At 45.6% G+C, this 22,574-nt stretch overlaps 1 protein-coding gene across 1 annotated transcript in view; it reads left to right on the plus strand.

Moving 5' to 3' along the window:
* The window catches only part of LOC106895045 (unconventional myosin-X-like), a 98,196-nt gene that overhangs the window by 51,215 nt on the left and 24,407 nt on the right, over nt 1-22,574 (plus strand). The window contains exons 19-26 of the mRNA XM_014954129.1: nt 2,015-2,123; nt 2,804-2,884; nt 3,888-4,012; nt 4,811-4,925; nt 11,179-11,285; nt 15,543-15,848; nt 19,937-19,976; nt 21,479-22,267. Of these exons, the coding sequence (XP_014809615.1) occupies nt 2,015-2,123; nt 2,804-2,884; nt 3,888-4,012; nt 4,811-4,925; nt 11,179-11,285; nt 15,543-15,848; nt 19,937-19,976; nt 21,479-22,267 (1,672 nt within the window). The remainder of the gene's footprint in view (nt 1-2,014; nt 2,124-2,803; nt 2,885-3,887; nt 4,013-4,810; nt 4,926-11,178; nt 11,286-15,542; nt 15,849-19,936; nt 19,977-21,478; nt 22,268-22,574) is intronic.

Consider the following 22,574-nt stretch of genomic DNA (forward strand, 5'->3'; position numbering starts at 1 on the left):
AGGGCTAACCTCTTCCTAGAATCATATCTGCTGAGCACTAGTGGTTAGGAGGTCAGGGCACTGGTTAGTGTTTCCTGATGTGAATGGAGTACCTCACACCTTGCAGAGGATTTCCCCACATACACACTCCAGGCAAATCTCTGCAGCTGTTTCACTTGGCTCCTGCTTTTGAGGGTTTTCTGTCTGGTTGGTTGTTGTTTGGTTTTTTTAATTGATGGCTAAAAGCCACTTGCCTGCCAGTAACTGCAGAGCTCTGGAGCTCTTCAACCCCAAAAGTTTGTCTCTTGGCACATGCCTGCAGCATAACTGTGTAGCTCTGCTGGAGGTCTTGTACGTTGGCATGTTAATGTAGAAGTGCTTAACAATTTGTACTGTACGGTTCTAATAGCTGTGTCTGTGTTGCAGGTGCTATATGATGTGAGAGGCTTTCTGGAGAAGAACAGAGACACCTTTCGAGATGACATTTTAAACATGCTGAAAGACAGCAGGTATGCCCCCCATGTGCTTGTGAGGAGGCCACATCTATTGTGCGGGACTAAGCCACATTCATTTAATAACCAGACCGAGGAAAGCAATTGCTTTTGTCTGAGCATCAGGCATCATTCTCTATCATTCTTCTCTTTGTGCTTAAGTGTCCTGGCAAAAGAAAGGAGAGCTGGAGAAGTCAGTCGAGGCACAGATTTAATCAGCACTCTTGACCCTGTTTTGAAAAACGCTGTAAAAGCATGACAGAAATCCCTCCAGGCAATGCTGTTTTTTTCCCCTCCTCTCTTCTCCCTTTCCTCTTCTTCCTCTTACCTCCCTGTCCCAACAATGGCAAATTTGCCCCTAAAGGAGTCAAGGCTCTTTGCTGTGCTGTCAAATCCCAACATTTGTACAGAGGCTGCTTATTTTCCAGCCTGCTTGTTAGTGGAGAGCTTCCGTCTTTCTCCTTAGACTGAGCCCTCGCCGTGGGACCAGTCATGGCCCTGAATTTTATATCCCAGTGCTGCAACACGACCTAGAGAAATTAGCTGAATTTGACCTTGAGCAAGGTCTGGAAGACAGAGGTGGGGCCTAGCAGAAGGACAGAGGCATCTAATGACATGGCAGACCCTAGAAGGTTTTTGAGTAGCAACTCTATCACATGCCTGTTACCGCAGTCCGTGTGTTGTCTCTGGGCTCCAGCCTGATGAGACTGTTTCAGAATTGCATTTTCTCTGAAGCCTGCTGCAGAGTCCTCACTCCGAGCATCCTTGAAACAACCTGAGGGAGCTGAGAGTATGAGCTGCTCGTAGCTGCCTTACTCAGACAGTGGCATCTGGGGAACATTTTACACAGGGCTTGAAGCCAGAATTGTGGTCATCGTTGTCCAGCAAAATAGAAGGACTCAGGGTTTTTCACCAATCCAGAAAGGGAAATTCTGCTAAGAAGCAGCCTTAACAATAAACAGGCACAAGAAGTGCTGGAGAACTTTATGCCATTTTGTAAGAACCGGCACCACTGTCTAAGGAGTGGCAAAACGTTGGAAGATTCCCCAGAGCTGACCTACACTGAGGGTAGCTCTAGAAGCCCTCTGGCCACAGAAGGGCTGTGGTGGCACTTGCACGAGCATGTCGCGGGTGCTAGCTATGAGAGCTAGGTCAGAAGGGGCATGAAAGCACACACTACAGCTGGAGTACTCTCAGGGCAGTTCTGCCTGGGGGCATATTGCTCTCGGGGAGGTGTCCTAGCCAGTGCAGAATGGAGATCTTCTATTGTGTAATATCCTGCTTGACAGTGTGAGATGGGGTTTCTGGCTTGGCAGCCGTGAGTGTGGCATACAGGACAGCCCGCAGGGTCTGGGCAGCCACATGGAAAGTATTCATTTCCTCACTGTGCCCAGCTGAGCTGCCTCCTGCAGCCACGCTGTGGCACAGCAGGAGTAAAAATGAGGTGCTTCAAACTGGGACAGAGCAGTCGCTGAGAATGAGAGCCATCTTCTCACAGGCGGTGGGTGTCTTGCATCTTCTTTAATTCTTTTCTTCTCCCTTAGGCTGGACTTCATCTATGACCTTTTTGAAAGAGTCTGCAGTCGTTGCACTGACGAGACACTGAAGATGGGCACCCAGAGGCGCAGACCGACTGTCAGTTCCCAGTTCAGGGTAGGATGTTTTCCAAGAGAGCAGCAGGCTTCTGGGGAGGAGCAGATGGGTAAAGCAAGGCCTGCAGCCAAGAGGAGTCATTCATCCTTGTTTTGTGTCCAGGACTGAAAATGCGCAGGAATGTTGTAGTGCTAAGAAAAGACAGTGCCACTGCCCCAAGGATTTCCTTGCGGTGTAAAGTGTGAGATGCTAAGACATGCAGGGTGGCAGAGGAAAAGAATACTTTGCTAAGTGTATGAAGTTCTTGAGGTTCTTTGATCTTTCATGTTGGTTTGGGGTTTCAGCTTAGTGTATGTATCCTTTTAGGCCACATTTTTTACATGTATAGTGGCAATTCCAATCAAACTTTACTGAGGGGACCTTGCAGGTATGATTGTCTGTAAGCCTTCTGTTAGTTTCACAGTTTTAGTTTCCTGTATTTAAAGTCTGAGAGACTTGTAACAATAACTCAGATCGGCTATGCAGCTCTGAGAACAAGGACAGTCATGTAAAAGTGTTAGAGTAAACTGTGGGGGTGTGTTTTGGACAGGAAGGAATCTCCTGGGTTGCTGAGGTTTTGGTGGGCAGAGTCAAAGGACATTAGGAATGGGAGGGCTGCACAAAGATCCTGTTGCATCAGATGTACCCTCTTTCACTCCTGTACTGCTTGATCCTAAGGGTTTTGTCTTCCTGCTTTTTAGGATTCTCTCCATTCCCTGATGGCCACGCTTAGTACTTCCAATCCATTCTTCATCCGCTGCATCAAACCAAATACAGAAAAGGCAAGTCTGTCTTCCAGCGAAATGTATGCATGCAACACAGGCCTTCATGAGCACTCACTTCCACAAACCCCTGACAGGTGCCTCTGTCAGGGTCCAAACTGGGAATAAGAGCAGTTCTCCCTCACCTTCCTTATTTCCTTCTGGTGGTTTTATACTTGAGGGAAAAATACACTCTCCTCCTAGTATGACATGAAAAGTCTGCATGCTGAGTATGATAAGATACAGCCATTCCCACTTCTTTACGTGCTTATGAAGCCCGGAAGATGAACCAGGCTTGAGCAGAGCCCAGAGCTGTGGCAGAAGATGCAATCACTCCTACTTGTGGTGCCTGTAAACAATGTGTTCTGGAATGCAAGCCTTGTGCAGTAGGAAGCATCTCCTGCAGATCCCTGGCTCCAAGGCAGAGGAGGTGGAAGCTTCATGAGCAAGGCACAGTGCTTAGAGACCGGCTGGCTCTCGCTTGTTTTGTGAGCTGTGATGGGAGGATATGCTGCTAACTAGATTGGTCGGGGAGCTCTGAACCTATCATTTTCTTTGTGTGTTTTGAAACTGTGTATGATATGGCAGAGGAAAGCCTGCTGGGGGTTTATGCCAGAAAAGAATTCTGCACTTTGTCTCCAGTTTGACTGGAGAGAGACTGCAAAGAGAACTGAGTCAGAGTTCTGCATTTTGTATGTGTTAATGCATTGCATCATTGCTTCACTGCAATGATCTGACAGCAGCCTGCAGGCTGTTTTCTTCCTGGATCTACCCAACTCCTTTCATCCCTTTTTCTGCATCATGCAGTGTTGTGAGGTTGCTTTCTCCTTGACCCAGATTTCCCCCTTTTCACCTGGCGTGCCCAAATATGCAGGTTTGACTTTCTACAAAGAAACAGATACGCAACCTGTGTGACTGTGCTCAGGGAAACAGTCTCTGTTCAAGTCAGCAAAGGAATAATACCAAGATCAACACTTATTCTGTCTCTCTTCTTATTTGTTTTTGAATCTGGATCATTATGTAGGCACCAAACCTCTTCAATCCAGATGTGGTGCTAAATCAGCTCCGTTATTCAGGGATGCTGGAGACAGTGAAAGTTCGGAGAGCAGGTTTCCCTATACGACGCCTTTACCAGGACTTCCTCAGCAGGTAATTGCTATCATTGTACCACATGCTGTAACAGCCCTAAGGTATATGACTCTTTATATCTGTTCCCTCTATAACTGCTATTGCTGGTGTAGATCATTTGTGAAATGTTTTTCTAACCATGCCCTTATTGCCCATATCATAGACTGATTTGGAAGACCTTTCGGAGACCTGCCTTTAGGGTAAAAGTCAGAATGGAAAAATAGCCAGATGGTCCATTTTTTAATTTTTTTTTTTTTTTTTAGCCTTGCCACAGATTTGCTTGTGTGATGCTGTGAAACCCAGCTGGTCATAATATATAAAAAGAAAATATCATACTTAAAACCTTTAATCTGGCTGGCTGAAGCAAATCTTAATGGACAGTATAGTTCATGATGAATATTGGAAAGAGTGATTATTTCTTTTAATTAGCTGCATCAAAAGGATTTCTTGAAGTTTAAGGCTAGAAAAGACCATTGAACATTGCTTCCTTTGTCTCTTGGAGCATTAAATGCCACCCCTATACTGAACAAAATAACTTGTGTCTGTTGAAAGCACATGTTTCAGAAAGACAGTTGTTCTTGACTGAAAATGCTGTTGAATTTGTGTTTTATTACTGATATTGCAACAATAATTGCCAGTGTTGTAGGAACATATAAAGGTTGGGGGATGGAAAGTTCCAAATTGGAAGGCAAACATGAAGAAGTGAGATCCTAGAGGAAGAAGGACTAATGGGAGGAGGATAATTACAGTTAAAAGATTGGGGCGGGGGGTGTGGGTTACTGTCATACATCATCTCATGAGATTTTGTTTGGTTCTTAGGTACAAGATGCTTGTGAAGGGGCCATGTTTCTCAGACAACAGCAAAGCTGTATGTGCAAGCTTTCTTCAGACCTACGACAGCAGCAAGAAAGAATGGCAGTTGGGTAAAACCAAGGTACTTCATCAGTGTGGGGCAGGGTCTGGCTTTGTTCCAGCGGCAAAGGGATGCGATTGCATCTGGTGAGATTCCAGTCAGTGGAAAGGGCTAAATAGTGAAATACATTGGACTGTGCCACTGACCTGTAGCATCTCAAATATTTCCCATATTGTGTACCTAGAGATGTGGAAGGCTTTTTGATTTTGTCTGTCATTGACCAAGCCAGATTGATTTTTGTTGTGTCTGATCCGATTTAGGGATCCAGGGAGAACAAGCAGGGTGTCATTGTATGCAATTGCAATGTGTGCCATTAACTCTTGGCATATAACTCTTGCCAGGTAATTCTCTCTGCTTGGCTAACTGAAATTCTTGCAAGAGGCAGTGAGCTGCTGGTATATATCTAAACTGTGAAGAGGTAGCTAGATCACCAGATGTGTGACAGCCTTCTGCTGCGGAAGCTCGGCTGAGGGTTTGTGCAGTTAACCCTGATGCTAGCATACATTTTCTAGGAAAAAGTATCCAAATGCTTCTCCCCACTTGAATAATACAGACCTTGCTTCTGTTTTGGTGAATGTTTAACACTTCTCTCTTGCCTGATACAGTCTTGGGTTTTTTTCTCCAGGCATTCAGCTGGAAATGTACTGTTATCTTTCATTTAATGCGGAGGGAGCTGAATGTTTCAGTCTGAATTTTTTCCAGCTTTCAGACAGCTTCACACAGAAATAGATGTGAGCGTTGTGAGGTATATTGCTATAGAAATCCGGGAATGAGAAGCTGTCTCTATCACAACTTTCCATGTACGCCAGTAAATTCTTCAAAGAATATTCCAAGGTGGTTGGTGTCCAGTGCAGACAGCATTTCCAAGTAGTGTGTATGCAGTCCATATCCAGAGCATGTGGTGGTCTATCAAAGCATTTTTTCTTGCATTTTTTGCACTTAAGCCTTCAAAAAAGTAGTTCAGAGTATTTCCAGGGTCATAATGGAACTGGAAGTAATTCTAGTGAATATTCACATTTAATTTGTCCAGGAGACAAATTTGTTGGTTTGAGCCATCATTTCTTCATGAGTGGATAGACTCTAAAGTTTCTCTCTATATAGACTATAATGAGATCTCTCTCTCCCTTTCTGAGAGGAGTGGTAATAGCCCAGTTGGTAGTCTGGGCTATGAACCCTGTGTGACAACCAAGGAAAATGTTGGACATTGCTGTGGGAAGGAGATGTGTTAACCTGAAGTTTCTAAGGCCTTCCTTCACGTTCTTGAAATTATGTTCAAGAAAGAAGGTTTTATCACTTAGCCATATTTCCACTCTATAATTAAAGCGTTCCCCATCATTGATTTGGGAATCTGGTGTCTCCTCACTGGTCCCAGCAAACCAGGAAACCTTTTCACTCATTCTTGTCTCTAGTTAACCCACACCGCTTGGGTGGCTGCCAGTCTCACAACACTCTAGTGTTAAAGCCTGTGTGGAGTGTGTGTGTGTGTGTGTGTGTGTTGCAGAGCTACTTGTGCCTGGGAAGCTTTAGAAAGGGGTGGTTAGAGCTGGTAAACATGGAGTTTGAACTTTCTTGCCAGCATGACAAGAAATGCAAGATTGCTGGGCTACAGCAAGGGCAGCAGGGAAATGCATGTGAGGACCAAACTCACCTTTTAGAGTATAAAAGGTTGTACGCTATACAGCTGGAGTCCAGGGACTACAACAGACTGATGACAAGCAGGAAATCCAGGCTGCTTTGAGCCCCTGGCAGTAGGAGGATCCCTTTTCTCTTCAATCTCCATTGTGCAGCCTGAAGGACTGAGTCCATCTGTCTGTTTTCACTCACTCCTTGACCTGCACAAACAAATTATTTTGGACAAACAATACAGGTGGTAAATTGTGGCAAACAAAATATGTTTGTATTTTGACAAAACACTGGATGTACTCTAACGTAATTTTTTTTGACAATTTGGTCCCATAAACTAAAACTTGACTGAAGAGCTGTATGTGGCATGTTGGCAAACAGCAGTCTCTCTGCTAGGGCACTGGGTGCTGATGGGTCTGAATATTGTGGGAAGAAATAAGTGATTAAGAGTGGCAGTCTTTCTATTTCTTTGCAACTGAGAAGGAAAAATGAAAAGAGTTGGGAAGCAGTTGAGCCATCTTGTTTGGTTGTAGAAGTTTTTTTATATCCAGCATGGTTTGGATTAGAGAAGTGTGTCCTGGTAGAAGGAAGCCGTTCTGTTTGCTTGGATGGACTGGACGGATGCCCCATCCCTGGAAGTGTTGAAGGCCAGGCTGGATGGGGCTTTGGGCAACCATGGCAGGGGGGTTGGAACAAGATGATCTTTGTCTTGTCTTGGGCTGTTCCACCCTTGCTGCCATGCTGAATGGCTGGCCAGCCCCTGGCTGCTCCAAGGTGCTGTCGCCATTGCCTTGCCATTTCATTCTTCAGATGAGTCGCTTGACATTCTTTCCCGTGCTCAGATGGTGGCAAAGCCATTTCTTTGCTCCCTTGGAGACCACTCTTGCAACTCCGTTTTCTGGCAGTGCCTTCAGAAAGCCTGCCCGTAGGAAAGCAACTGCCAAGGTGAGGCTGAGCAGAGCAGTGGTGCTTCCTCTCAGTCCCTTCCCTGCTGCCTGTATCCAGCTGTTGTGCCTTGGTTTTGGGTTACAGAGTGCTTTGTCTGTGTTGATGGTTTAGCTGGTGCTAGGTAACGCAGGCCTAGAATACTTGGGTTGATGAAGAAAGGAGCCCTAGTTTTTCCAGAGGCTTTCAGGTAAGGGTGAAGTGAAGCTACCAGCTCAGGGGCACAGAGTGTAGGTCATTGTCCTGAAGGGGAAGTCCCCTGTGTGCCCTTGGTGCCACTTTTGCTACTACAGGTGCAGCTCTGGGTACCCAGGTAGTGATTCTCAGCACCAAGTGAGAACTAACCTTGGCTTATGGAGGCAGGAGTAGCTACTGAAAAGGGTGTGACACACCGATGGGGATGTAACCTAGGAAGAAGTATAAGGGGTGGGTGAAGAGCAAAGCTTATAGAAGGGGGAATACTTCCTGCAAAATGAATGGAAGGATAATTATATCCCTAGCAATTGTTTGGAGGAGGAAGGAAAAGACTCTGTGAATTAGTGCAGGGGATTGTGAAGCTTGGGAAAGGAAACGGGGGAGGAAGGGCAGGATGATCTTTGTGTTTTTCATTAAGAATAGAGCAGCTGCTGTGCTGGCAATTGTCAAATTAATGTTTATAAGAGGTATTAATGTATATAAGGCAGGTTTTATCCGGTGGCATGGCAGAGATGAGGGCTTGGATGCAAACACGCAGTGGGAGCTTGTGCCAAGATGCCCTTGTCTTTACTGGGGATGTGCTGGGATGGAGCAGCAGCTTCTGTGCCCTTTCCCTCGGTGCACCCAGACCTTCTGCCATACTTGCCCATACCCACAACACAGATTTCCTAAAGCTGTTTAACACAGTAATCCTTGCTGTTAGAAAGCATTAATTTCCACATTTCAACCAGCTGTTTTGCAGGACCTGTTTGAAGGAGGAGGTTTCTGTAGACTATTTGGCATCCAGGTCACTGTGACCCACTTCCTGCTTTCCCCGTGTTGTCCCCAAGAATCATATGATCCCACTTATGTACACATGGGTGCACACACAGTTACATTTGTGTCTGCTGATCTACACGTAACTTTAACATGTTCACTGTTGCACTGAGGGCGCGTGCAGGCCTTGAGGCTGTGTGAGGAGCACTGTGGTGCTGCACCGGGGTTTAAAACTTGGCCAGTGTCTAGTAGGAGCAGATATGATACAAGTAACCTTATATGTTTTGTTTAATCATTCCTTCCTCAGATGAAAGTGATCCCATGTTTTCAGAAAGTGACTGAATTATGACAAAGAAATGGCCACCTTCCAAGTTATTTCCACAAGGCATCAAAAATATTTCTGGATTTGAATAAATTTTACTCATCTTTGTCATCTAGGGGAGTTTAAAAAATACCCTCAAAATGCCAACAGCTTATGACTAGATATTGTTATGTTATTTGAGATTAACCCCTCACTCTCAACCATATATAGAAAACCCTATTAGATTAGAGTTGGGCCTTGTTGAACTTTGCATGCCTCAAAGTTAGTTTTTTTACTGCTTCTTACTGGCACAGCAAAGTCTATGCTCACTAGGGAAATACTGGCAGACTGAGTATTTTTTTTTTTTTCAATTGGATGAAGATAATGGACTGAGATAGTGTTTTGCTGGTTGCATTCTTGAAATGGGTGACTGCTGCTTGGTTCTGGAATGTAACGGAAAGAGCAATCCCTGCCTCAAAGAAGTCTTTAAAAGATTGTCGAGTTGACAGAGGGAGTGGATGTACAACTTGCAGGGAAGGATGCCAGCTTCATGGTTGGCAGTACCTTGATAATGAACTTTCTTTTAAGGCTACCCACGGTTACTTAGTCATTATAAAACAGCTCATTTCTTAAGGCCATCTAAGTGTAAATGGCTCCCCAGGAAAAATTAGAGTCTGAGGAAGCAACTGGCAATTGGGTACTAACTCAGGGAGAGGTTTCAGTACGTGGTGGTCTTTGCAGAGGGAAAAAGGAGCCTAAAGAAGCGATCAGGTCAAAAGCAGTGAGGGAAGGGAAGGTATACAGAGACATAAGGGGAGGTAAGTGGGGTGAAGGAGAATTTGTGCAAAACACTGGCCTAAATGACAGTTCAAATCTCTGAACATCCCTCTGGCCTCTCAGCATAGCCACACGGATCCAAAAAATTTGTAAGGAGTTTTTACCAATTAATATTATTATTAATTAATAGTTCTGCAGATTGGTGGGTGCCACCTCAGAGCCTGTGTTCACAGAGCAGGGCTTTGACCAGCGGGGCAGTGCTTTCCCAGCATAGTCCGTTCTGCTGCTGGCCCTGGCGGTGATTTAGCCCTCGTCAGGAGCAGGTCACACGAGCAGAGCCATATGGCAGTTGCTGCTGTGACTGCAGCTTGTGTGGACATCCCTTCGCCAACTTTGATCTGGGCTGGGCACTGCTAGCAGCGCGTACCCGCAGCGCCGTGGAGCTCCACGCAGGCTGCACTCCCATCTCAAAAAGCAAAGCATTTATCTCAGCAATTTGTGCTGAACTCTGTGCTAACGTAATGCAAGCCAGCTGATTTAAAGTAGCTCAGATAAATCATCGCAATTCCTGTAAAGGTGCCCTTATCTTGCTTGTATCTCAGGCCTTTTGTCTCTAAGATAGCACTGTCATCCCTCACACGAGCAAGTTTAGCACTGAGCAGAGGTTTGAAATACAGGTGATGGAAGATGCTTGAGAATTACAATACTGGACACTGAAATGCAATCAGTAATATCTGGAGACCTCTCCCATCAGGGATGTTCCCCCCAGTGCATGCTGTGCTGCTGAACTTCCTCAGCAAGGAAACCTCTCCACCTCAGAGTTTCTGGAGGTTACAGAATCACAGGACGATATGGGGTTGGAAGGTACCTCTGGAGATCATCTAGTCCAACCCCCCTGCCAAAGAGGATCTCCCTAGAGGTTGGTGGAGGGCTTCAACTTCCACCCAGAGCCGGTGGGCTGAGTGCTCAGCTTTGCACCTCGACAGGGATTTTAGCTTTCCACTGGCTTCCATGACCAGGATTGCTGTTAGAATTGCTTCCTGGAGTCTAGAAACCGATCTCCCTAGAGGTTGGTGGAGGGCTTCAACTTCCACCCAGAGCCGGTGGGCTGAGTGCTCAGCTTTGCACCTCGACAGGGATTTTAGCTTTCCACTGGCTTCCATGACCAGGATTGCTGTTAGAATTGCTTCCTGGAGTCTAGAAACCTCAATGTTCCTCCCTTGCCTTGAAATGCGGAGGAGTTTCTTTGCCAAATATTTAATCGCCCCAGTAGGTACCAGTGCCGGCTGCAGGGAGGTACTGGATGGTGCAGGGGAAGCCGTCAGCGGGGAAAGAGTTAATCCCGGGCGCAAGCACAGGCTCTCCTCCTCCTCCTTCCTCTGCTCCCTCCCTCCCTCCCTCTCTCTTTTAAGTCTTGACCACAGAGTGAGGGAGGCGGGGGTTGGGCGCAGAGTTTGGCTCATGTCGCCGCAAAACTTTTTCCCGGTGCCGTGAGGGGGGGGCGCCCCGGGAAGCGCCGCCCGGGCTGGCGCTGGAGGAGCGGCGGCGGCGGCGGGGGGCCCCCGGGCACAGCGCGCACCCCGTGCCGGTCACCCGGGGATGAAATCTCCCGGCTCTCCCGGGGACTGACTTCTTTCCTCTCTTTGTGTTTATTGAAACTCCTCCCCGTGGCGTCAGGTTTTCCTGAAGGAAGCTCTTGAGCAGAAGCTGGAGAAGGATCGGGAAGAGGAGTTGAGGAAAGCAGCTATAGTCATCCGAGCCCACGTCTTGGGCTACATGGCAAGGTCAGTGCCGGGGGGTGCCCCACCGTCCCTGTGCTTGCGTGCCTGGGTTGCCCCGACCCCCCTGCTTTGCTCTCTGGACCCCTCGCATCCCTCCCTTCTTCCCCCCCTGTATCCTAAGGGAGAGCTGCAGTGTCTGCCCTCCCTGCCCAAGCCGTTCTGCACCTTTGCCACCTCTTCTTCACTTCTGTGCACACTCCCTCAGCGCTGCTCAGCAGGCTTCTTCGGGGAACCTCTCTACCCATTGCTTGCCTCCGATGACACCTTTTCCTTGCCTTCAGGGCTCTCCTGGCCGGGCCCCACCTACACTTCGGGTCCCCTCCTTTTCTTTCTGCCCGTCAACTCCGCTTTCTGCTCCCCCTGCAAATCGCTTCTTCCTCACTTGCAGCTCTGCCTTTGCTCACCCTCTTTCCTCGCCCTGCCTGTTTGCCTCGTGATCTCCCTCTCCTTTTAATTAACTCTCCAGAATTGGTTTTTGGCCAGCTTTGCACCAGTAATCTCCTCTTGCCGCTCCCTTTTGCACCTGACCAGAGGAGGGTTGGGAGAACCAACTGCAGACAAACCGCCCCTCCTCTGCCCCTCGCAGGCAGGGTAACAGCTGACTCCTTAATGGCTGTGGCATGCACACTTAATCCCAGTAAGATGCTCTTTCCTGGCTGGTTTCTGCTCCGGACACCTGTCAGTCAGGCGTGTGAGGAGGTGAAATCCCTGGCCAGCAGAGCTGAACCAGCAGTCGCTCTTCTTAGAGGCCCAGTTACACCAGGTAGCTCATTTTTGCACTGGGAAATGCGTGCAGGGGTTGTACCCTGCCTTGCCAATGTGGAATATCAGCAAAATACACATTTGGTCTCAAGGGCTTTTATTCATTTATTTATTTCCCTCTAGGAAGACAAATGAGCTGGCTCTATTGTTTGTACATGAGATTGCAAGTTCTTTGTGTCAGGGCCTCTGCTCTATTTTACTTTGTGTCTAGCAGTTGGAGAGAGGAGTAGGGATTAGCACAGGAAAATTGATTTTTCTGGGAAACATCACCGCAGGCAAACTGGATTACTGCTTTTCTGAGTTCCTGGGAAGGTAGCTGCTGCCCTGCAGGGCTGTGATGGAGACAGCGTTGCAGTTCTTGGCTAGAAATCTTGCAGTCCTCCAGTCTCCACAGATCTGAATTCCTTGTCCCACGTGTTGCTCTTCTGAGCCTCATCTTTAAGAACAGGCTGTGCTTCTGCAGCCAGAGTGGAAGTCCTCACAAGCAGCTGGAGGTAACTGGACTTTGAAGGGGAGGAGAGCTGGCAGTGAGGAAAGAGCTATGGAGGGAGACTGGAAAACGTTTCTGTGAAGAGTTTCCAGTTGCACTGCACTTATATTGGAGACAGTCCAGCACCAGGGAGTTCATCTGACCATAGTGAAGAGTTGGGCAGAGGTCAGGAGTACCAATGCGCGCTGCTTTAAGCTTGATATCATTTCGGTTAGTTTTGCAAGGAAAAGTGTGTCTAAATTCATTTGATCTCATGCTAAGTAGGTTGGGGAAGAAAGGTACATATACCACAGGAAGGATTTTACTGGTTTCTCCTCCTTTATGAACTTGTTCTGTGAGTCTAGAGAACCAGTCCTAAGGGTGAGAACGTTTTCTTTGCTCTGATTCCCTGCAGCCTGCTATCTCTGACTGATCACTAAAATGTGAGACAAGAAAATCAAGCCCATTCAAATCAAGCCCATTTTTTGTAGCTAATCTGTGGGACTCTGGGCTGCAGGTAACAGCTTCACCAGCTAAAACACATCTAACTGTTCCCAGGCTTGCAGGATCCATGTACAAATTTGGCTGTGTCCCTGGATTCTGTAGGACCTTATTGCTGAGGGGAAAAGAGGAGGAAATTGCTCCATAGCCCTGTGTTCTCTAGTCCTTGGAAGCATAACTGCTAACTACAGCTCACCGGCAGAATAATTAACTAAATTCTAAATGCAGCATTGGAGCCTTTGCGGCCACCCCGCCTCCTCTTGTGATACAGGGTCAGGATGCCTCCCAGCTCCTCGGTGTGGGCTGCAGGTTGGAATGTCTTTGGCCAGTGCGAGAGGGTGAGTGGAAGGCTGAGCAGGGTGGGGAGTGAGACGCACGGCCTTGACTGTGTGCAGCAATTCAGCCGAAGGGCGCCCGCGAGGCTGGCTGCGGCCCGCAGGAATGAGGGGGCACTTCAGCCTGGCAGATGAGGAGGCAGAGCCGGCCCCATGGCTGGGCAGGGCTTGGCACGTGTTGCACTTGAGAGAGTTTCTGGCAGATGCGTTTTGTGAAAGTCAGAGTGCCCTTTTTGATGCCCTTCTGTCTGCCTTGGCAGAAGGTGCGTGTGCAGCTGTTCGCACCCCCCGTGCGGGGAGGACAGCGGGAGCTGGGGTGAGGGGGCTGCAGCCCAGGAGCAATTAGTCTAAAACCTCCCACTTCTTCTCACCTCTTCCCTTTCCTCTTCTCTTCTTTGTGCTTCCTCCCTTTGACTCGATACTTACGGAAAAGAGCGTGACCTCTGCACGCTGCTGCTGTTAGCATCTCTCTCCTGAGTTTCTTGAGTAGACTGATGTGGAGGGGGGTGGCAAGTTGTCAGCATGGGTCCCTGTTGCCATTTCAAGGGGGGTTGATTGCCAGGAAGGGGATTTTGAGGTGTGTCTTTTCCTCAAGGGGTTGCAGAAGGTCTGTGGGAAGGATATGCAAGAATACTATGCTATTTCCAGTGTGCTTTCTAGGACTGTAAGACCTCACAGGATTATAGTAGCCTGTTGGCCCAAGATCCTGGGTAATAGCACCATAGAATTTCCCTCTGCAAATTCTGTTTTGGATTAAAGAAGGTTTTTATTTGAATAGTACCAATGATTATTTCCCTACAGCAAGATATTAAGGTTTCTAAATATATTGAATTACTTTAAAGAATGTCCACTTATTTCCATTCTGAATAGACTTAGCTTCAGGTGAGTGAAATCTTGTTTTTTCCCCTTTTGGATGAATAGAAATGCCACCCAAAGCTGCGGGTACTTTGACTGGGAACAAGCCTTTCCTTGGCCTTCTCCTTCTTAAGGTTCATGGAGCAAACACTCTCTTTCTATAAGCCAAGATTTCTGGTTCCAGTCCTGCTTCCTCAGAACATTTGAGCATCTAAAATTGTTCTTCAAATGGAGGTGCTGACACTGAACAGAGGATAAAAGTACCAGTGCAGGCACCTCCTACACAGGATTTCTGCTTGCAAGTATAAGATTGTGTTGGGTTCACCTTCACCTGATGATCCCTGTGGCCCATTAATCCTTTTTTGACTTGCTGCTGCCTAATATAATCCCACATCAGGTGTGTTTGGCCTTTGGTTCTTCGATAGAAGACTTTATGTTTGGCTCTTTTGAATAGTTTAATGTTTGCTTGAATCTAGCTTACAAATTGATCCAGATTACCGTGTAATAGTAACCCTTTTGTTATTTGTCCAGTTTGTCTATCATGTACAAACTTCTACCAGTCACCTTTTTTTTTCTTCAGGTTCTTGATAAAACTATTCTGTAATGCAGAGGCAAGAACTGACTTTTCTAGAACTTAACTTGACTACAGAAATACTGAAATGTTTATTTTTTTCTTTTGGGGCCCTACCATGCTTTTTGGTTTTGAAGTGCTGCAGAGTTTATTTTGATATCGTTGTTTAAGCAAAATGTTGTGCAATGTAAGTATATGTTTATGTGAACCTGTTACAATGTTACATTCAGCAATCAATATTGTAGTATTGCTGTGTTTTCCCCCAAACAGTAGGAGATTAATGTGACCAGATGTATTTTTGCCCCATTTTTGCTTTTCCTGGAGTGATTTGCTTTTGGCCACTTAAAAGATGGGGCAATGTGGGACTTTGTTCTCATATAGTAAGGCCACTTGTATGTTTTATTGTAATAAATCCACACTGAGTGATTAAGCCAACTGCACAGTGAGTGTGTGAGATACACGACGCAAGGAGACTTTGGACCTTCTCTTTCCAGGTGCCAAGTATCTCTTGTTCATCCTCTCAGGGTCTTCATGAAAGTAGATGCCCACGGAAAGAAACCAGTGGTAGGTATAGGAGTGAGAACAGTGAGGAGGATGTGGTTTGCAGGTAGGGGCAGTAGAGGAACAGAAATTGTGTCATTTCTGAGCAACATTCTTCCGAATTCATTTTCCTGTGGACGTGGTAAGGTTGGCCGATACGCCAGGGCAGGGGAGATGGAAAGCACGTGTCGCCTCGTGGCGCATTAAGTCTCTGGTTCTGTTTCCAGGAAGAAGTACCGGCAGGTGCTAGCCAGTGTTGTGACAATCCAAAAGAACTACCGAGCGTACTTCTGGAAGAAGAGCCTGCAGCAGCTGAAGGCCTCCGCCGTCACCCTGCAGAAGCACTGGCGCGGCCGCCTGGCCCGACGCCTCTACCAGCACCTGCTGCAGCAGGAACTCCGGCGGAAGCAGGAGGTGGAGGAGAGAAGGAGGCGAGAAGAGGAAGAACGGATCAGAAGAGAGGAAGAGGAAAGACAATGGCAAGAAGAGGAGGAGCGTAGGAGGAAACGGGAAGAGGAAGAGGTGAAGGAAAGGTACAAGATGGTATCTTGCACTCACAGTTCCCCCAGCGCTAAAGCTGCTGAGGTGTAAAGGCGGGTCTGGGGCACTGGCGTGATGGTGACACTGGAACAAGTGTCCCAGCCCCAGGGGGCCGAGTTGGGGTGGGCTGGAGGCAACCCAGAATAGAAAAGCGGAGTGTCCTGCTTCCTTTAGGAAAGCTAATTCTGGTATATTTGTACCTCTGGTTTTTAGTGTTTTTCTACTTTGGAATATATGTGAAAAAGGGCAGTTTCACTGACAGGGCAGAGATGCGTAAGTTTCTTGTTGCCTTTGCATTGGGAAGCTTTATGCAGTCTTCCAAAACCTGGAGCGATAAGCGGTGTGAGAAGGTACCAGAGTTCATGGGTACCTTGGTGTGTCCATTAAGCTGGGCCAGAGAGCAAGGTGGGCAGCACACCACTGCTGCTGCTGCCCTTCTTGCACCCAGGAGAACACACGTGCTCTCCCTGTTCCTGCTGCTGTTCATCTCTCATCAGGGATGTGGATGTGTCAAGAGAGCAGGAGGGGAAAGGAAAAGCTGATGTGATGAAAAGAGGCAATCTGTGAGCAGTGACAGTACACCTCTTGAGAATCCTCCACCTGATGCATCATTTACTGTTCACTCCGTGGTTACTTACATCCTTTCCAAATGGGGTGTCTTTCTTTATAATCTGTTGTTTTAAGAAGCTTAAAGCTTCAACTATGAGATTATTATATAAGTTTAAACAAACAATCCTGTGACATTTCAAGTTTTTATAAATAGTAGGTTGCATTTCTTACAGGCTTTCATTACATACTTGTCCTGAAGTTGGATCTTGGCAGGCTAACGTGTGTGACAAGCATCAGAAAATTCTAAGGTTAGAAGGTTGTCAGAAGGAAAAGAGATTGTCCGTGGTTTCACTGGAGATTGTCAGATGATGTATGTGCTGGGACAAGACACGGAGTCGGTGACACCAGTGATGAACAGTTTGGTCAAGGAATTTCTTGAACAACACTGAGGGCTCCGTTTTATCAATGTGTCAGTTTTCAACAACAGCCTCGTCAGCAACACGAAGCTGTACAAGTTCAGAATGTCAGTAACTAGTTTGCAGATATCAAATGCCACAGACACTCACTCAGGTCTACGTTCCTCATTGTGCCAAGTAGAGTTTGTCCCTACCTAGTGCTAGATAAAAGAATCTATTTAGTTTATTCTAGAGTGTTTCTGCCCCTGCCCTATAGTTTCCAGTCCATGAAATATGAGTAGAACTCAGCATCATCATGAAGAAATGTCAGTGCTTCTAGGAATGGGGTGAACTGCTCATTTTGCTATCATTTTCTATTTGATGTCAAATAGCTTCATTCAAAGTGAGTAGCCACAAAGGTACTAGGCTAAAAGTCCTGAACTTCCATTTTACCTCAAAAATGAAGTGGAAGTCCACAGAAATTGCAAATCAGCTAATCTGCTGAGAACAAGCCAAAAAACCCAACACACGTGCAGAGACAAAATTAGAAGGACCAAGTTGCAAACGAGCTATAACAAACTCAAAATTGGCGTGCAGTTATTGTGCATACACTGTTAGTAAAAGGGAGACATGGAGAAATTCTGTATACTGTTCAACAGAAAGAAAAAAGTATATTCTTGAGAGAACTGAGGTATTTAATGGTTTGGAGTTTTTTTTTTTTAGCTGTTGGACCCTAAATACAATTAGCACAAATGTGAAAGAATTCAGAACCTGTCAGGGAAATAAAATGTTAGACAATGCTCAGATGAAACAGATTACAAAGAGGTCATCTGGACTTGGTGAAATTGATGTTTGGGTACTTCAAGAACCAGCTGAAGCAGTATGAATCAGTAGCTGTTCTCCTTCTTCTCCTTTGTTGATAGCAATGGAGTTTCCATAAAACAGGAAAATTCCAAACATAATCTAAAGTGGGAAAAGGAAGAAAGAGGGAATTGTGGACCAGTCAGCCTGACCTCAATTTCAGGAACATACTGAAACAAATAATCAAACAGCTGTAAATGCTTGATAAAGGAGTAAAGAGCCAATGTGGATTTCTGAAGAACAAATGGCATTAAAGTCATCTGTTTCCTTCTCCGACAGGTTATGACATGCCCTTGTGGATAGGGAAAAGCCATAGAGGGTAGGTAACTTGACTTTGGGTAGGTAGAGAGTAGGTAAAGGCTTTGACATGTTATGACAGTACTCTAAGACACTGTAAGGAATGTGATTTGGAAAAAAGTAAATGAAACAAGACTAGGATTTATGGTTTTACTGCATTGTATTATTGCATTTTAATTAGTAAACAATAGAAGTTTTTTGTTAAATAGGAGAGAACTCTTGGATGGGATTCTTCCATAGTCTGTGCTGGATATGGTACTAGTGTAGTGTTTTCATAATAAGTTGGATGAGGAAATATCAGTATTCTTACTAAATTTGCAGATAAAACCATGTGGTATGTGGCTGTAAATATATAGCTAGAGAGGATTACAATTCCAGTAATTTTGTCAGATTAAAGAAATGGTCTGAAAAGCATAGGATAGCATTCAGTTGAGACATTTGCAGATCTACAGTTAGGAATATTCAAGTGCGCAGAGAGAGAAGGAGGAACGCCTGCTTCATCAGCAGGCGGAAGGTCTGGAGGCTACGTTGAGTATTACTCACCAGTGTCATGCTGTGTGAGAGGAGAAAGCAAATGCCATCTATAAACAGAATTGTTTCTGTAAGATGTGGGGGTGAGTCTTCTGTTCAGCTTGGCACTGGTAGGGCTTCAGTTGAAGTACTGTCCCTAGGTTTAGGTATCCCATTTCAGGAAGAGTGTGGATCAGTTGGAGATGGATGGAAAGCAGCAAGAAATATCAGAGGTCTAAAAAATGCAAGGAACAGTTGCGGGACTGTGTGTGGAGCTTGTAGATGGTATTCCTGATTTGTTTGAAAATGGGTCTGCTTCTTGGATCCTTATATCATCTAAGGCAGTTGTTTAACTTATGAGTACTGTTAGACATCTTTCAGTAGAGTTGGAACCATCTGGATCTCACTTATGACAGCTTTCATTTATAAACATTTCCTTGATTCTTTTGAGAGAAAGAGAGAGAGCGCAAGAGTGAGAGCTTTAGGGACTTTGTGACTTGCAGCTGCAGTTTAGAATTTGGCTGGGAAAAGCTGCAGGGCCTGGGAAATAAATATTGTTGCCCTCCTGTTCTGCTTGGGATTGAATTATGGATTTGAAAGTTACCACCGCCGGTCTGAATTTACAGTACAGTGGTTGCTGCAGGCAGGCTCTTCCCTCCAGCCACATCCTATCCTTGCTCCTTATGCATGACTCTGGCATTCGGCTTCCTACGGGTTCAGTTGCTTGTAGCGTGTTTGCTATGGGGAAACGGGCCATAGTGACAGCTTTCCCTTGGAGTACACCCTTTTTGATCTGGGTTGAGATGCAGCACCGTGTGATAGTTTTTTCCTCTACTCATGTTTACTAACAAACTCTGACTCCTTTACTAGTAAACTCCGTTTTGCATGCCGCTGAGAAGTCACGCAAGCTGGAGCGCTCAGGTCTGCAGAGTAGAAAGTCTTCAGCTTAGTCATTTCCCAAAGTACAAAAATTTAATAACTTTTGGGAGAGTTTAATATAATAAAAGCAAAACAAAACACAAATTCAATGCTGGTATTGCAATAATTCCGTTCCGTTTTATAAAAAACAAACACAGTTTCCTGATACCTGTCAATTAGGCATGTACAACCTCATGTAATAGCCACGGATGTATAGTACTTCAGAAGATTCTATTTACATTTATTATGAGTCTAACTGATGTGTCTTTCTGTCACTGTTTCCAATGGCCTTCCTAATGTCTTCCAACTAATCCAATTTCCTGATTGATCGGGGAGTTAAGTGCATGGGGAAAATCTGTTGTATCCACAAAGGTCATGCCAACCACAGAGAATTGGATTTTTACTAAATTACAAAAGCTTTTAAATCAATCTTACAACAGGTGCCTTATTTTAACCTTATCCATGGCGGGATGATGTGTCCATGCAATTCGAAAAGCCTCATGTAGGAAAACTGGGTCTGTCTTTGACTATCGTGTGTTGTTTTTTAACAGAGAAAAGGAGCAACTGAATGCGCTACTCCAGGTGCCTCAGGTAAGCTTTCTTTTCATATGTCTTTGAGTATCTGTGAAGGGTCCTTCATTGCCTACACTTTGCCTGGAGCTGCTATTGTTATTGTGGCAACACTATTTAAAAAACGGGGTTTGTTCACTCAAAACCTGCAGGTGTTTGGCAAAAGTGCATGGAGTTAGTAAGGTCGTTTTTTTATCTCAAGGCTCATGTACCAGCTTGCATAGTTCTGATTTGAAAATTTCTGCATTGTGTGTGCAGCATCCTTTTTTATCTCTACTGCTTGAGCTTATTACATGACCTTGTGATGTGCTGCACTGTGACACAGTCTGTTTTGCTGGATTGTTGCCTGTAGCAGCCAAAGTAAGAGTGCAGATGGCTGCTACCATAGCTAAAATAAACCCCTTCTAACTGATCTAATTGTTTGTTGGTACTTGATATATCAAAGAGCAGACCACCTACCCTGAGGTGTGTGAAAACAGCAGTATATCTTACTTCTTTTCCCAAACCACTTGTTCCCCAGTTTCAGGCCAGCTCTGTTCAGGAGAGATGTCAGATTAGAGTATAAAAATGCACTTGTCCACAAGTAAGAATGACGTAGAGAACAAACAACAGGGTAACTGTAAATAAAACAACTATTGTAGCTTAAATGGGCCAATTCATTGGCTGCGTTGTCATACTCCTATCAGGAAGTACATGAAATCCTTTTGGAATTTATTTTTGTTTTTTCTTGTGTGTGTATGTTTTCAACATCCTCCATGGAGGGGAGGCTGGCTTTATCTTATAGCTAAATGTCAGTGAAAGTTACCAGTATCTTCCGTCCTCTAATTATTGTGTACTTGCTAGAAATTTCCTGTTACTTCAGTGTGAAGAATAGAGGAAGGCAGAGTGTTCAGCAGCCAGCCAGCCATCGTTCATCCCATGATGCTAAAGACTGCCAAGAGGTGGATTTTTGGTGGCGTTGTGATGGATACAGTCCTACTTCATTGCTAATATTCCTTCCAGACTTAAATTCTGGTGGGCAGACCCCCCAACTCAGGAAGCAATGAAATCCTCAAATCTTTCAGTAAATTTGTGGGAAATCTTGAGCTTTTAAGCAGGCTATGCATATCTATATTCGTATATAGTTCCTTTCTCTTGTATGTGTGTGAGATAGTTCAAAAAGAGAGGATGGACTTCCAGAATGCTTTTATACAAATTTTAGTGTACAAAGGGCTGTAACATGACCAGCAGACAGAGAGGTTGTTCCAAAAATTCACTGATCCCAGTGAAATACTTTGTACGATTCAGAAAGGAGGTAGGCTGCTGAAAGAATGGAGGTACCTGAAGATCTAGTAGTTCTACCTTTAACATTTGCACCATGGATGATGGCAGGTGCTGATCAGAAAAGGAAAGGATGCTTAGAGTCACCTTTTTGCACATGGGAGGTACAAGGCAAGCACAGGAGATAGGAAGAATGAAAGGTCCAAGCAAAAAACACATACAGGTTGAAGAAGCTGCTTTAACACTCTTACAAATTCTTTTAGGTGGAAGCAGTAAAGACCGAAGAGGTAGATATTCCCCTGCAAGAAGAAGAGAGACGTCAGATGGAGGAGATCTTAAGACTGGAGAAGGAGATTGAGAAGTTGCAGCAACAGAAAGAGGATCACATGTCTATCATCTGTGACAATACCAGGAATGAAATCAATCGGCAGCGAGAAGAGGAGATCCAGAGGCTGGAAAAGGAGGCATCTAGGGTGGCCCAGGAGTTCTTAGAGCTTCTGGATTTTGGCAATCTGGATGAAAGTGTGCAGAACTTAGAGCACTCACTTTCTAGTGAAGGAACACTCAACATTGAGTGCAGCCTGGTGGCACCACTGGCTGAGGAAGAAGTGGATGAGGGTTTTCATGCTGATGACGAAGGACGGCCAACTTCCAGTTTGGTGGTCTTGAATCAGCACAGCACAAGAAACAGCAGTAACTACTCGGAGGAAGGTGCGAACACAAGGTTTCCAATTCTCCACAAGGAAGTGGGAGAGGTTGTCCCTGCTCCAGGACAACCTGTGGAAAGAACCGCTAGCCCCAAAGAGCAGAGAGCCCTGTCTGACCCAGCAGAAAGCATGCGCAGCACTGTCTCACATACACGGAGTAACAGCGGAGAGGTGGGAGAGCCCATCTACACTTCTCCCCCAGATGTGGAGTCTGACTACGACCACGAGGAGTTTGATGGCTGTGGAGATGCAGGTAGCGCCTCAGCCGAGCCCCTGAATGGTGAGGAAGGACTGAGACACTCCCATGGTACCAGCCTGGACTCCAACCGTGGCAGCCTGGACTCGGTAAGGATCCCTCCCTTCACCTTTCCAGACATTAGTGTGACTTGGTTTATATTTATAGCATCTTTGCCTTCTTAATGTATGCCTGCTTGCTCTGGGCAGTGTTACTAATACATAATTCTCTCTTACATCAATAATCAACCAGGATTACTATTATATTTTGTTATTGTAAAGGAAGAGTCAGAGACAGGCTGGATGCCAGAGAGCTTGTAACTCTCCATGTTACTGGTACACAAGCTAGCACATATGTATCTAGGCTATTTTAGATTATTTTCCATCACCGTATATTAATCTAATACCCTGTAGGAAG

Source organism: Calidris pugnax, unplaced genomic scaffold (genome assembly GCF_001431845.1).
Source record: "Calidris pugnax isolate Ruff unplaced genomic scaffold, ASM143184v1 scaffold103, whole genome shotgun sequence".
Taxonomy (NCBI): domain Eukaryota; kingdom Metazoa; phylum Chordata; class Aves; order Charadriiformes; family Scolopacidae; genus Calidris; species Calidris pugnax.